General features: G+C 42.0%; 2 protein-coding genes across 5 annotated transcripts in view; both read left to right on the top strand.

Moving 5' to 3' along the window:
- Positions 1-2549, top strand: part of LOC139551730 (calcium/calmodulin-dependent protein kinase type II subunit beta-like) — a 65302-nt gene extending 62753 nt beyond the window's left edge. For both annotated transcript variants that reach the window (XM_071363030.1, XM_071363029.1), the window contains exon 21: positions 71-2549. The gene's annotated coding sequence lies outside the window, so the exon portion shown is untranslated. The remainder of the gene's footprint in view (positions 1-70) is intronic.
- Positions 2550-5008: 2459 nt separating this feature from the next.
- LOC139551723 (2-oxoglutarate dehydrogenase complex component E1-like) overlaps positions 5009-13264 on the top strand; it is a 52625-nt gene continuing 44369 nt past the window's right edge. For all 3 annotated transcript variants that reach the window (XM_071363005.1, XM_071363004.1, XM_071363006.1), the window contains exons 1-2: positions 5009-5184; positions 8743-9260. In XM_071363005.1, the coding sequence (XP_071219106.1) occupies positions 9027-9260 (234 nt within the window). In that variant the 5' untranslated portion in view covers positions 5009-5184; positions 8743-9026. The remainder of the gene's footprint in view (positions 5185-8742; positions 9261-13264) is intronic.

Genomic DNA, 13264 nt, shown 5'->3' with positions numbered 1-13264 from the left:
ACACGCTCATTCTCTTACTCTCTTACTCACTCACTCACTGTATACGTGTGTGTGTGCTTTTGTCTCCCAGGAGGAGTAAGAGAGAGGGGAAAGGGAGAAAGAGAGTTGTAGAGAGAGAGGAGAGGAGGATGGAGAGAGATACCTGGCCCCCCATCATTGCAGCGCTCCCTACTGGCCAGTGCATGCTACTGCAGCGCAACAACACACAACCTCAACCCTTCCTGGACGGACACACACACACAAGCTGCAGCATTTGACCGCTACTGCAACCATATCAATCCATTAGAAATGTTTTCAGACTCGAACCAACAGTCCTGTATTCAAGCTCTCCTCTCCCTCTCTCCCTCTGCTATAGACCCACCCCTGGCACACATACATATAGGATCTACAGTTTAAATCAAGTGTATTACTGTATTATTATTTATATTATTACTATTGTTGTTATTATTATTATTACTATTATTGCTGCAAGTAAGTTGTTGTTGTTGTTATATTGAAACTTTATAATATCTTTAATGGTCCAGTTGAAACTCTTTAAAGTGGTTTGTCCCTGGTTTGTTCTTAAAGGCAAGCATGACTTCTCCAGTGTTATTCCCAGTGACTATTGTTGAGTTGTTCTCCTCCAGTGAAATCACATTTTTACTTAACACATACCAAAATTAGCTACTCAAAATGGTGTTGAGTTACAATTTGCGGGCTTGCATTTTTTTCATGCTTATTTTCATGATGCAAGTACGAAGAACGGACATTTTCCGTAGCTAATGGCATTTTTGCATTGCGTACTTGTGTAAAGTTGAAGTTAGATTTAAGGCTGCTTCCCAGCTGGCGTATGAACTGGCCACACGTTGCACAACAAACCCACTGGATGAGTGTAGTCGTGTGTTTTTCCTGCTGTTTTTGCTTGTCTTTTATTTCCGAAATATGGAAACAGGCTACCCTCTAATGAACTGTATGCTCCCGCACCCCCACCCCACCCCTTTGGCGTGAGAAGACGAGGGAAGGCGATGCAGCATGTATCTTTCTATATTGTTGTTATACTTGATTCTCTGTGTGTTGAGCAGTGCAAATAATCACTGACTATACCTTACGTTTTAAATGATTACACACCATACTAGTGTCATTGTGGTGACTATACTGCATTATTTGCATGGATTTGAAACACGACGATAAATTTGGTGTTATTGTTAATTGTGTGGATTTTTTTTACTGAATGCTGGTGATCTATATTTTCTGAACTTTGTAAAGTGCATCAAAGTATTTTTGTCTGGAGAGCATACCGTCATGATGATGAGGATCATGATGAGGATGGATAATGATGACAAATGTGTAATGATGCTGATAAACATGCTTTTGTACAGGCTCTATTGCTGAGGCAGAGTGGGTTGGTCACTAACAGTGTTTCATATGGTTATTGGTTTGATTTTATTGTGAACAGATTTGGTACCTATATCCAGGGGCATCATTTATAACATGTTAGTACGCACAGATTTGATCATAAATTGTCCATATGGCAAAATCCACATCAACGATGTGATGACAATATGCAATTTACATAGATTTTGCATTAAGTTTTGTGATTTATAAATGAAAAGTGCTTTTTTTGTGAACAACTATTTATGGGTGTTGACATTTAATCATATTTTAAGAAATGATTATACAATTGTGTGATGGCAGAAATGTAATATAGCAACTAAGAACTTTTATAAATGAAGCCCCTGGTCCAGTGGACCCACATGGTGTGCACCGCAGGCTTTTGTTCCAGCCCATCACTAACACACCTGATTCACCTAATCAAGGGCTTGATTGTGAGTTGATGAGTTGAATCGGGTGCATCAGTGCTGGGCTGGAACAACAAACTGCACATCGTGTGGTTCAGTAGAGTGTACCAGTATGTAGTGTCCCTCCCTCCCTGTTGACTTGCCTTGCTGTCTGGCGATGCACTTAATCCTAGGACCCCTAGGGGGAGCCACCATATACACTGAAGCACCTTTATCTAAAAGGTTTAGAAATTGGGTTAAACATTTGGGCTTGTCCTAAGACTTGCTCTGGCATACACACACTTTAAGGCTCCAGTCACACACAGGGCCATGCACTTTGTGTTTTTCCAGTAGTCCCTCACCTGTGTAGTCTCAGTAATAGGATCAGAGCTAATCAGGCCAGCTAACACCTTCAGGTTAAGGTCACTCAGAGAGATGGCATTACCTCACACGGTCATTGATGAAACGAAAACTGTTTGTGTGCGTGCGTGTATATTCGTTCTATCCCGCTCTAGTTACATAAAGCCAACCGCTCCAGTATTAGTAGAGTCCTGTTAGTCCTAACCTTCATTTTAAGTCCTCTGTAGAGAGTCAACTATGGGCTTGCCATCAGACTCACATCATCCACTTTCACAAGATGAGTTTGTAAATGTGAATCCAATATTTCTCTTCTTGGTTCTTCTTCATTGACGATGAATTCTGTTCTTCCAATGAGCATTCCTCTATAACAATGATGTGTGTTGAGGTGTTATACAATATGTTACCAATAAAGAGAACTCTTGTCAATGCTAAGATCAGCTGTGTCTAGATCTCTTCCTGACACCAAGGGAAACACACACATCTGCTAAATCATATTGGGAGCAGAATAAGCACTATTTTTTTTACACTTCCTCTTCCAATTATAATGTGGGGAGGTCAAAATAATGAAAAAATATCTACCAAATCTATTAATTTTAAAATGTTGTTTACTTATCCTTTCCATTATCGTACCTGATGATAATGTTTTTGCTAACGTACGATCTGGGTCACCGGTTTGCCTGGGAAAAGGTTGAATACCCCTAAATAGGTAATTGATCAGATCAACGAATGGAACAGTGAATGCCGACAGAGTTTAGTGTGAGGAACCTGTCCATGCCCAGTTTATAACCAATAAAAGACCATTCAACTCCTTATTATTCCATATTAAAAGCTACACGTGTACACACCTATTTTATGACTTTGTTACAATATCATTATTAAAGGCTACATCGCACATTGTTTTGTAGCACAAGGTTACACTTACTGCTGTTAAAGGTCAAATGCAGCCATTTTTATCTCAATATCAAATCCTTTCTGGATAACAATTAAGTACCTTACTTTGTTTGTTTTCAATTATAGTTGTCAAAAAGAAACAACAACAGCTTGTTAGCAAAGAGCAATTTAATTTCAAACAATAATTTAGCTAGGACTGTCTATGAGTGGTCTGAGTTGGGAGGGGAAAACTGAAAACTGGATGTTATTGGCAGAGTTTGGAACTTTCTTTTTTTATTGGTCTATTAACTAATTTACCACCTGGTGATGTCGCCAGGCAGGCCAAAACACCATCCCACCAAATTTCACAGTATTATTCCAACCTTATATTGTGGAAATATATACAAAACACAGGAAATCATGTTTTTGACTGTTCTGGGCCTTTAGATTATGCATCTATGGCAGAAAATCGTATGTTTTTCTGCCCAAATATACCCTCCCACAGGGCAAAAACTCTGAAATTACGTTGAATCAAAGTGGAAAACTGATTGGATTTGCAAAAAGTCCTCAACGTAAGAGAATTTCGCATTTCCCCCCCAATGTCTATCTGCAGGCTGCTAGCTAGCTAGGGGACACCGGTAGATAGTATCCTTCGCCCCCGCCTACCAAGCACTGCCTTCCGGCAGTTCTGTTAATGCTACGGCGAGGAAAGTAGCTAGCTAGCTAGGACAGGTACACCACAGGTACACCAACAGTTAGCAATATGTTTCACCGGATGTAGAAATCTGAAGCATCCGGTTGGCGTTCCACGATGATAGGAAGCCCAGTGGCCGGCAGTGGGAGAAGATGGAGCTAGATGGATTTTGGCCGAAATTCTATAAATCTTCTCATCGATGAAACATTTGATCTCGATACAGTTCTCTGTTCCTAAAACTAGAATATTAAAACATTAAAGCATGCTTTTGCGGCACAGTCGATAGCGCGCCGGACCTTGGGCTAGAAGGTCGAGAATGAACAGAAAGTAGCTAGCTAGCTAGGACAGGTACACCACAGGTACACCAACAGTTAGCAATATGTTTCACCGGATGTAGAAATCTGAAGCATCCGGTTGGCGTTCCACGATGATAGGAAGCCCAGTGGCCGGCAGTGGGAGAAGATGGAGCTAGATGGATTTTGGCCGAAATTCTATAAATCTTCTCATCGATGAAACATTTGATCTCGATACAGTTCTCTGTTCCTAAAACTAGAATATTAAAACATGCTTTTGCGGCACAGTCGATAGCGCGCCGGACCTTGGGCTAGAAGGTCGAGAATGAACAGAGTGGACTACGTTTTGTAGACTTTACCCTTTATCACAGTTTACAAAAATTGCGTTGTTTATCGGTGCAAGAGCGAATTGTTGCAAACGTGCGCTTCATAAAGTAGGCGTTCCTTAATGGGAATATGCAAATACATGCTAGAACGTTCCAATAGAATCTCGCAAGCTCGTGCTTGGCTCTGCCCACCTCCTTGCTTGTTCTGCCCACTATGATTAATTTGCTCCAATTGGAAACGACAGGCTGTGCTCTGTCTTGGGTTATTTAAAAAATATATTTGTGTACACAGTGTCCTTCACCCCTGCCTGCCAAGCACTGCTTTCCCGCAGTTCTGTTACCGTTACGGCGAGGAAGTAGCTAGCTAGTGTAGCCAATCCACCACCACATAGTGATTACCCTCACCGTAACGTTAAAATAACGCTGGCAAAGCAGTGCTAGGCAGGCGGGGGCGAATGACACTGTGTGCCGGTGTACTAACTAGCTTGCAGCATCAATGAGAGTGGGCGCGGCAGGTAGTAAGTGACGCGGTCATGTAGCAAACGTGGTCTGCAGATAGGCCCTGTTTTAATGATTTCACGTTGAATTCGTGTTGACAACTCAACCAACATGTAATCTAAACTAGACGTTGAACTGTCCAATAATAAGTAGATCACATGTACCTTATCTCTTACATAAAGACAGCAGAACATGTGTGCACCTCGCTCCTCTCCTACAAGGATGACGTAACAGTGTGACGCATATCAGCACTTGAGTCGGACAGTGCGATCAGAAAGCCTGCCAGCCAGTTGACAGAAGAGACATACGGTGAGAACAGTCTCAGAAGGCGTCTAGCAAGCAAGTTAAAAGCTAGTAGCCTACGAAAAGCCTCGCAGTCGCGCAAAGTAAGTACAGTAGGCGCTTTCTAAAATTATTATTGCGTTATTTGAGTAAAACGCGCCAGTCATAGCTTTTTAGACCGTGTCTATAGGTTGTCGAACTCGTGGGTATTGCAGTTTTCTTATTTGTCTAAATATATACATTTACCAGGTCCTTTATTTATATATATATTGTATTTATTGTATATATATATATACAAATCTAAAAGCATGAATTATATATTTACCAGCCAAGTATAGGCTACCAGTAGCTGACACACATGATGCGCGCACAAAGCGCAATGCAAGGTCACGTGTTGGGTAGCGGTGCGTGGGTAAAATCACTGGGGAAGCCAAGCCAGCAAAAAAAGCCATATTTCAACCAATGTGATAATTGCGTTGCTTGCTCTATAACCCATTCGTTCATATGCCACAGTGATAAAAATTGGCAGACACAACAAAAAAACAACAGTCACACAGTGGTGGAATAAATTCAACCACACATATGTTTGTTTCATCCCAAAACCGGAGAACAACATCTGTCTGGTGAAGTCCACAAAGCAAATATTGCATGTAACAAACAGTTACATAACCTACAGCATGGTCAAGCAAGTTAATGTTCCTGACAGTTTACTGAACAACTACTGATTTAGAACCACTGAGAGACAGGAGCACTACTGATTCCAACACAATTTCAACTTAAACATTAAAACATTATTCAATCAACAAGGATATACACTTAGTCTAATATAGTTAAAACAAACTTAAATGTGTGTGCTCAAGTAAATCAATGTTGCTAAATAACATGTGGCTGTCTATGGTATGGATTTCTGTATGTGTGCTCAAGTAAAAAAAAACATGGACCTACCCTACTTGTAGACTAGAAGCCAATGCCATCCTCCTCACAACATGAAAGACTGTCATACAGTAGGCCTAGTACACGCTTTTAGTCTTTGTTTAATATTTTCAACTTGTGTGTTGATTTACAGTGCAGTGGTACAAACAGAAGTGTATATATATACACACACACACAAACTAGCTAGCTTTTTTTATTTGAATTGTATTTATTTAACTAGGTAAGTCAGCTAAGAACAAATTCTTATTTACAATGATGGCCTACCCCGGGCCAAACCCTCCCCTAACCTGGATGACGCTGGGCCAACTGTGCGCCGCCTTTTGGGACTTCCAATCACGGCCGGTTGTGATACAGCCCGGATCGAACCCGGGTCTGTAGTGACGCCTCTAGCACTGTGACGCAGTGCCTTAGACCGCCGCGCTACTCTGTCCCCTTTTAGCTAGTTGAAAAGCGAAGCACATGTGTGTTAAGTACGGAAAATGTGGGCAAGACATACTGCATCTGGTGGACATCTGGCATAAAAGCCGATTTATGGTCATTCCGGGTTCTGTATTGGCCATACAGCATTTATTGCAATGCAGCCTCTGCAGGAGTCAGGGCATTCATACTTCTTGCAGAGCAGCGCTGTTGTGAAGGAAGTTGTCAAGGAAGTGAGTTTGTGTTTATACAGGACAGACCACCCCCACCTACAGTCAACCAATCATGTCAATGCGGAACTATACGAAGCCCTCTGCATTGATTCAAAATTTGGGAGGTGTACCGAGCTTGATTTGGCCTGCAATTGTGTCACACCCTCCGTACGGATTCTCTGGACCTCATTGCTGGATCAAGCGTACTGTAAATCGGCTTTAACTTCCTCACATGGGCAACAATGAACCAGCTAAGTTAGCTAGCTAGTTAACGTGAGCCTACTAGGCAACATCTAGGCTACATATTGAACTTCAATTGTCTCACACCGTTATAATCATTGGCCTGTACGGAGAATTAAGTCAAAACCAGAAGTCCAAATCCCCATCTCCATCCATGGCTTAGGAAAGGGCCGAATTTAGCTAGCTAGCTACTGCAGTACAACAACACAAGCAGAGCAGAAACAGACAAGTTTTTCTGACATTTACATTTGCTTTTGATGTAATTTGATTGGTGTGAAGCCAAATCCAACCTGGCCTCCCTTGGGGGGTGGTTTTGCTGCGCCAGGACTACCCATAGTTGAGCTCAGCTCAATGCTGTTTGGCAAATTATTTTATACTTGTTTTATCAAAGGGACGCAAAACGCATGCTGGCATCAATCAAATGCTATGTCGGCAACATGTCATACACTTTGTCCAGACAGCATGAGATACATGCACTACACATACTGAGACAGAGGGGCACTGTTTCCCTCACTCTGATTTCTCCGGTGAGATATAGATTCAGATAATTGAAGGAAAATTATGAGAACACAGAGAGATGAAAGATAAATAGTTTTATCATTTTAAATGTTTAATTGGTCAAATATGGGAAGCCTGGATTCCCTTGGCATCCATAACTACACGCCACTGCATGTGTTTTGACATGCTACTGACTGGCTCTACAGTCGTGGCCAAAAGTTTTGAGAATGACACGAATATTAATTTTCACACATGCTGGAAAAGGCATTGTTCGTCACCGAACTGTTCCTGGATGGTTGGGAGAAGTTGCTCTCGGAGGATGTGCTGGTACCATTCTTTATTCATGGCTGTGTTCTTAGGCAAAATTGTGAGTGAGCCCACTCCCTTGGCTGAGAAGCAACCCCACACATGAATGGTCTCAGGATGCTTTACTGTTGGCATGACACAGGACTGATGGTAGCGCTCACAAATCAAATCAAGTTTATTTTATATAGCCCTTCGTACATCAGCTAATATCTCGAAGTGCTGTGCAGAAACCCAGCCTAAAACCCCAAACAGCAAGCAATGCAGGTGTAGAAGCACGGTGGCTGGGAAAAACTCCCTCGAAAGGCCAAAACCTAGGAAGAAACGTAGAGAGGAACCAGGCTATGAGGGGTGGCCAGTCCTCTTCTGGCTGTGCCGGGTGGAGATTATAACAGAACATGGCCAAGATGTTCAAAATGTTCATAAATGACCAGCATGATCAAATAATAATCAGGAATAAATGTCAGTTGGCTTTTCATAGCCGATCATTAAGAGTTGAAAACAGCAGGTCTGGGACAGGTAGCACGTCCGGTGGACATGTCAGGGTTCCATAACCGCAGGCAGAACAGTTGAAACTGGAACAGCAGCAAGGCCAGGTGGACTGGGGACAGCAAGGAGTCATCATGCCCGGTCGTCCTGACGCATGGTCCTAGGGCTCAGGTCCTCCGAGAGAGAGAAAGAAAGAGAGAAGGAGAGAATTAGAGAGAGCATACTTAAATTCACACAGGACACTGGATAAGACAGGAGAAGTACTCCAGATATAACCAACTGACCCTAGCCCCCCGACACGCGCACGTGTGTTTCAGTGTGTAGGTCTACGTGTGTGTATATACGTGGAGGAGTGTGTCTGTAAGTGTGAATGTGACTAAGGTCTTTTTTTAGCAGACTCTTATTTGCCATTTAGGCAGCCTGGTCTAAATACATAAATAATGATATATGATCCAGCCCATTTCATAAATGTGTTACATGTGCACACAGCACAGGCTGGGTCAGTGGGAACTGGGAAGTATGCCTGTGTGTCTGTCTGATTATGTACTCTCTCTCTTTAACGATTTACAGGACTGGACCAACGAGTGAGAGAGAGTAAAAGAAAGAAGCAGTAGAGATAGGACACCCTGTACTCTGTGTGTACCGTACTCCTGGAAGAAGTTTCCTGTAGGCCCCAGATCCAGGATCAGCTGCCCCTCCTCCAATCTCAATCTTAATCTCAGGAGGGAAGCACACAACTGAATTAAAATCAGCATCTAGAGGATAACTTCCTCCTAATCCTGGCGTTCCCTGGAGACAGGTGTTTTTGATCTACTTCCAGGTTTAGCGAGAGGAGCCACTGCTGATAGGCTACCATGCACCGCTTAAGGACTACGGTTGTTAGGCTGCGGCCTATCACGGACCCCCAGACAGCCAAGAGCCAATCACAGGCCAGGTTGGCAGCAGTGAGAGGGGCTTTGAGGACGTTTCAGCCAATAAGGAGTTACACTGCGTCTGTGTCGGCCGAGCCTTTTCTGAATGGGACTAGTTCTAATTATGTGGAAGAGATGTACTACGCGTGGCTGGAGAACCCTAGGAGTGTACACAAGGTAGGAGACTGTGTGTGTGTGTGCGTGTGCGCGCACGCATGGAGTTGCTTCCCAGGACTATGGCCTCTATGTTCAAAACGCAGTGGGACAAGAGTTATGCAAACACCACGATCAATAACCTTTGGTCAGGGCAAACACACATGAGCGCATACACACTAGTGATGCGCAGGTTGACTCATAACTCGCAATACCTGCGGTTATATCCGCGGGTTTAGGGTCAAGAAGTATTGTGTGGATGAAGGGCTGGTGGGCGGTTTTGAATAAAGAGAAAACAATGCATTAAAAATCCATAAATATATCATTCTTGTGCAATTCATATCTATAGGCTACATTTAGGTTTTTCTTTCAAAAATAAAACTGACGTTGGTGCGTAAGCCTAAGCTTTAGGGCCCTAACTGTACGCACGCCAAATACACAGCAATTGCCAAATGCTTTTGGGAGCTTGGACAGAAAAAGTTCGGTCCACTGAGGCAAAAAAGACAATGCTGGAGTTTAATTCCATAAGAGAAAAGCTGCGAAATGGAGAGTTGAAAATAAAGAGAAGAGAAGGCCAGAACAGTTGCCTAATGTTTGGGAAAGATGTTTTGTGTGGTGATTGTTTTTTTTTTTTTACATTGGATAAAACTGGATAACTGGATAAAACTAGAAAATGGTATATCATACGCTACAGTTGAGGAACAATGGAAAAGTAATTCTGCTTTGATAAACTTGTAACTCCACTTTTGGAAAATGGCCCTTGAATGTTTTAGTACACCTACTAGAGAGCACTTCTTTGTCTACACCCATTCGGCATCATTCACATCCTCTTTTTTTATATATATATATATATATATATATATATATATATATTTTATTTAACCTTTATTTAACTAGGCAAGTCAGTTAAGAACCCCGGCCAAACTCAGACGACGCTGGGCCAATTGTGCGCCGCCCTATGGGACTCCCAATCACGTCCAGATGTGATACAGCCTGGAATCGAACCAGGGACTGTGGTGACACCTCTTGCACTAAGATGCAGTGCCTTAGACCACTGCGCCACTCTGGAGCTCTTAAGCCTTAGTCCCACCCATCTGTTTAGTTATTCAAATTTGAGGCCATGTGAGTACAGAGTGAGTACGGTAGTGTGCTAAATAAATAATGACCATATCATATAGCTGACAACATCTTAACTTTAGCTAATTTGTATTTGTTATTACAGGAAAATAAACTCACAACAAGATCATTATTTGCAAGTTATTGGCGAGCTAATTACAGAAAATTGCTTATGGTTGTGAGTGTGACGAAATAAATGCAGGGCATTCTACCAGAACATTTTAGAACTTGGAAACTGTCACTTTGGCCTAACGTTATATTCTTTGGTGCAGGTCATGTTTTTCTTCACATTACCATGTCTGTTTATTTGTCACATGCACAGGATACAGAAGGTGTAAATGTTACGCCCCTGAAAAAGGGGAGAAATAATCACGAGAGTGATAGGTGTTGTTTACTCATTGAAACTTTTAGTGCAATTTTTACATAAGTAACACATTTTACAGAATAACAGATCTACAGGAAATAGATAGTTTTATTCAAGTCACAACAGTATACACTGTACATCACTGAAACAAATACTATTTTCAACATAACTGTCAAGCACAAAGCTTTAACTCAGTAAACCATAACTCAATTTATCAACAGGCAATAAAGTGTTTGAAAAACCATTACACAGATAACACCGCAAAATATCTTATTAACAACGCACATGTTCATTCACAATCGACATACAATGTCAGCTACGTAGCAGTACCTAGCAGTACGAAGCTATTCTTCGCTGCAACCGAGCAGGGCTCATATTACTCTCTGCAAACTTAACCTTCAGTGGAGACCCAGAGCAATCGATCTCAGGCTCATAGATTAAGAGCATTTAGTAGATCACAGATTAACACTTTTACCCACGACAAAATAAAGTAATCAACATAACGTTTACACATTTCTCTCACAATTCATACCCTTTGTATGCTTGACGGATTTTAACACAATTATATAAATGTTATCAATCTATCAACTAATACTGAATGCATGATCTTCTTAACCTTAGATGTTTTAAGATCCTCACACACTATGAACTTACTAATACTTTTTATTGTATAACAGGCTATTAGTATTTCCTTTAAGAACTAGTGTATCTTTCATTTACTGTACAACATGTATTTTTTAGTAAAGTTTATGATGAGTTCTTTGATTAGATTAGGTGAGTGTCAGAAATACAGTGGGGAGAACAAGTATTTGATACACTGCCGATTTTGCAGGTTTTCCTACTTACAAAGCATGTAGAGGTCTGTAATTTTTATCATAGGTACACTTCAACTGTGAGAGACGGAATTTAAAACAAAAATCCAGAAAATCACATTGTATGATTTTTAAGTAATTCATTCGCATTTTATTGCATGACATAAGTATTTGATACATCAGAAAAGCAGAACTTAATATTTGGTACAGAAACCTTTGTTTGCAATTACAGAGATCATACGTTTCCTGTAGTTCTTGACCAGGTTTGCACACACTGCAGCAGGGATTTTGGCCCACTCCTCCATACAGACCTTCTCCAGATCCTTCAGGTTTCGGGGCTGTCGCTGGGCAATACGGACTTTCAGCTCCCTCCAAAGATTTTCTATTGGGTTCAGGTCTGGAGACTGGCTAGGCCACTCCAGGACCTTGAGATGCTTCTTACGGAGCCACTCCTTAGTTGCCCTGGCTGTGTGTTTCGGGTCGTTGTCATGCTGGAAGACCCAGCCACGACCTATCTTCAATGCTCTTACTGAGGGAAGGAGGTTGTTGGCCAAGATCTTGCGATGCATGGCCCCATCCATCCTCCCCTCAATACGGTGCAGTCATCCTGTCCCCTTTGCAGAAAAGCATCCCCAAAGAATGATGTTTCCACCTCCAAGCTTCACGGTTAGGATGGTGTTCTTGGGGTTGTACTAATCCTTCTTCTTCCTCCAAACACGGCGAGTGGAGTTTAGACCAAAAAGCTCTATTAATGTCTCATCAGACCACATGACCTTCTCCAATTCCTCCTCTGGATCATCCAGATGGTCATTGGCAAACTTCAGACGGGCCTGGACATGCGCTGGCTTGAGCAGGGGGACCTTGCGTGCGCTGCAGGATTTTAATCCATGACGGCGTAGTGTGTTACTAATGGTTTTCTTTGAGACTGTGGTCCCAGCTCTCTTCAGGTCATTAACCAGGTCCTGCCGTGTAGTTCTGGGCTGATCCCTCACCTTCCTCATGATCATTGATGCCCCACGAGGTGAGATCTTGCATGGAGCCCCAGACCGAGGGTGATTGACCGTCATCTTGAACTTCTTCCATTTTCTAATAATTGCGCCAACAGTTGTTGCCTTCTCACCAAACTGCTTACCTATTGTCCTGTAGCCCATCCCAGCCTTGTGCAGGTCTACAATTTTATCCCTGATGTCCTTACACAGCTCTCTGGTCTTGGCCATTGTGGAGAGGTTGGAGTCTGTTTGATTGAGTGGGTGGACAGGTGTCTTTTATACAGGTAACGAGTTCAAACAGGTGCAGTTAATACAGGTAATGAGTGGAGAACAGGAGGGCTTCTTAAAGAAAAACTAACAGGTCTGTGAGAGCCGGAATTCTTACTGGTTGGTAGGTGATCAAATACTTATGTCATGCAATAAAATGCGAATTAATTACTTAAAAATCATACAATGTGATTTTCTGGATTTTTGTTTTAAATTCCGTCTCTCACAGTTGAAGTGTACCTATGATAAAAATTACAGACCTCTACATGCTTTGTAAGTAGGAAAACCTGCAAAATCGGCAGTGTATCAAATACTTGTTCTCCCCACTGTATATCCGGATAATTTTGTGCAGTTTGGCTACGTATTCACATTGTAAAACCACGATTTGTACCGCTAATAACTAGCAATGCAAATGGCTCTGAGATACAAATAGTATAACTACACAGATCATACACGTAACGTTAGCTAGCGAGTCAATCA

This window comes from Salvelinus alpinus, chromosome 24 (genome assembly GCF_045679555.1).
Source record: "Salvelinus alpinus chromosome 24, SLU_Salpinus.1, whole genome shotgun sequence".
Taxonomy (NCBI): Eukaryota; Metazoa; Chordata; class Actinopteri; order Salmoniformes; family Salmonidae; genus Salvelinus; species Salvelinus alpinus.
Note: the sequence above shows the minus strand (reverse complement) of the source record. Positions and strands in the feature narration are given on the sequence as shown.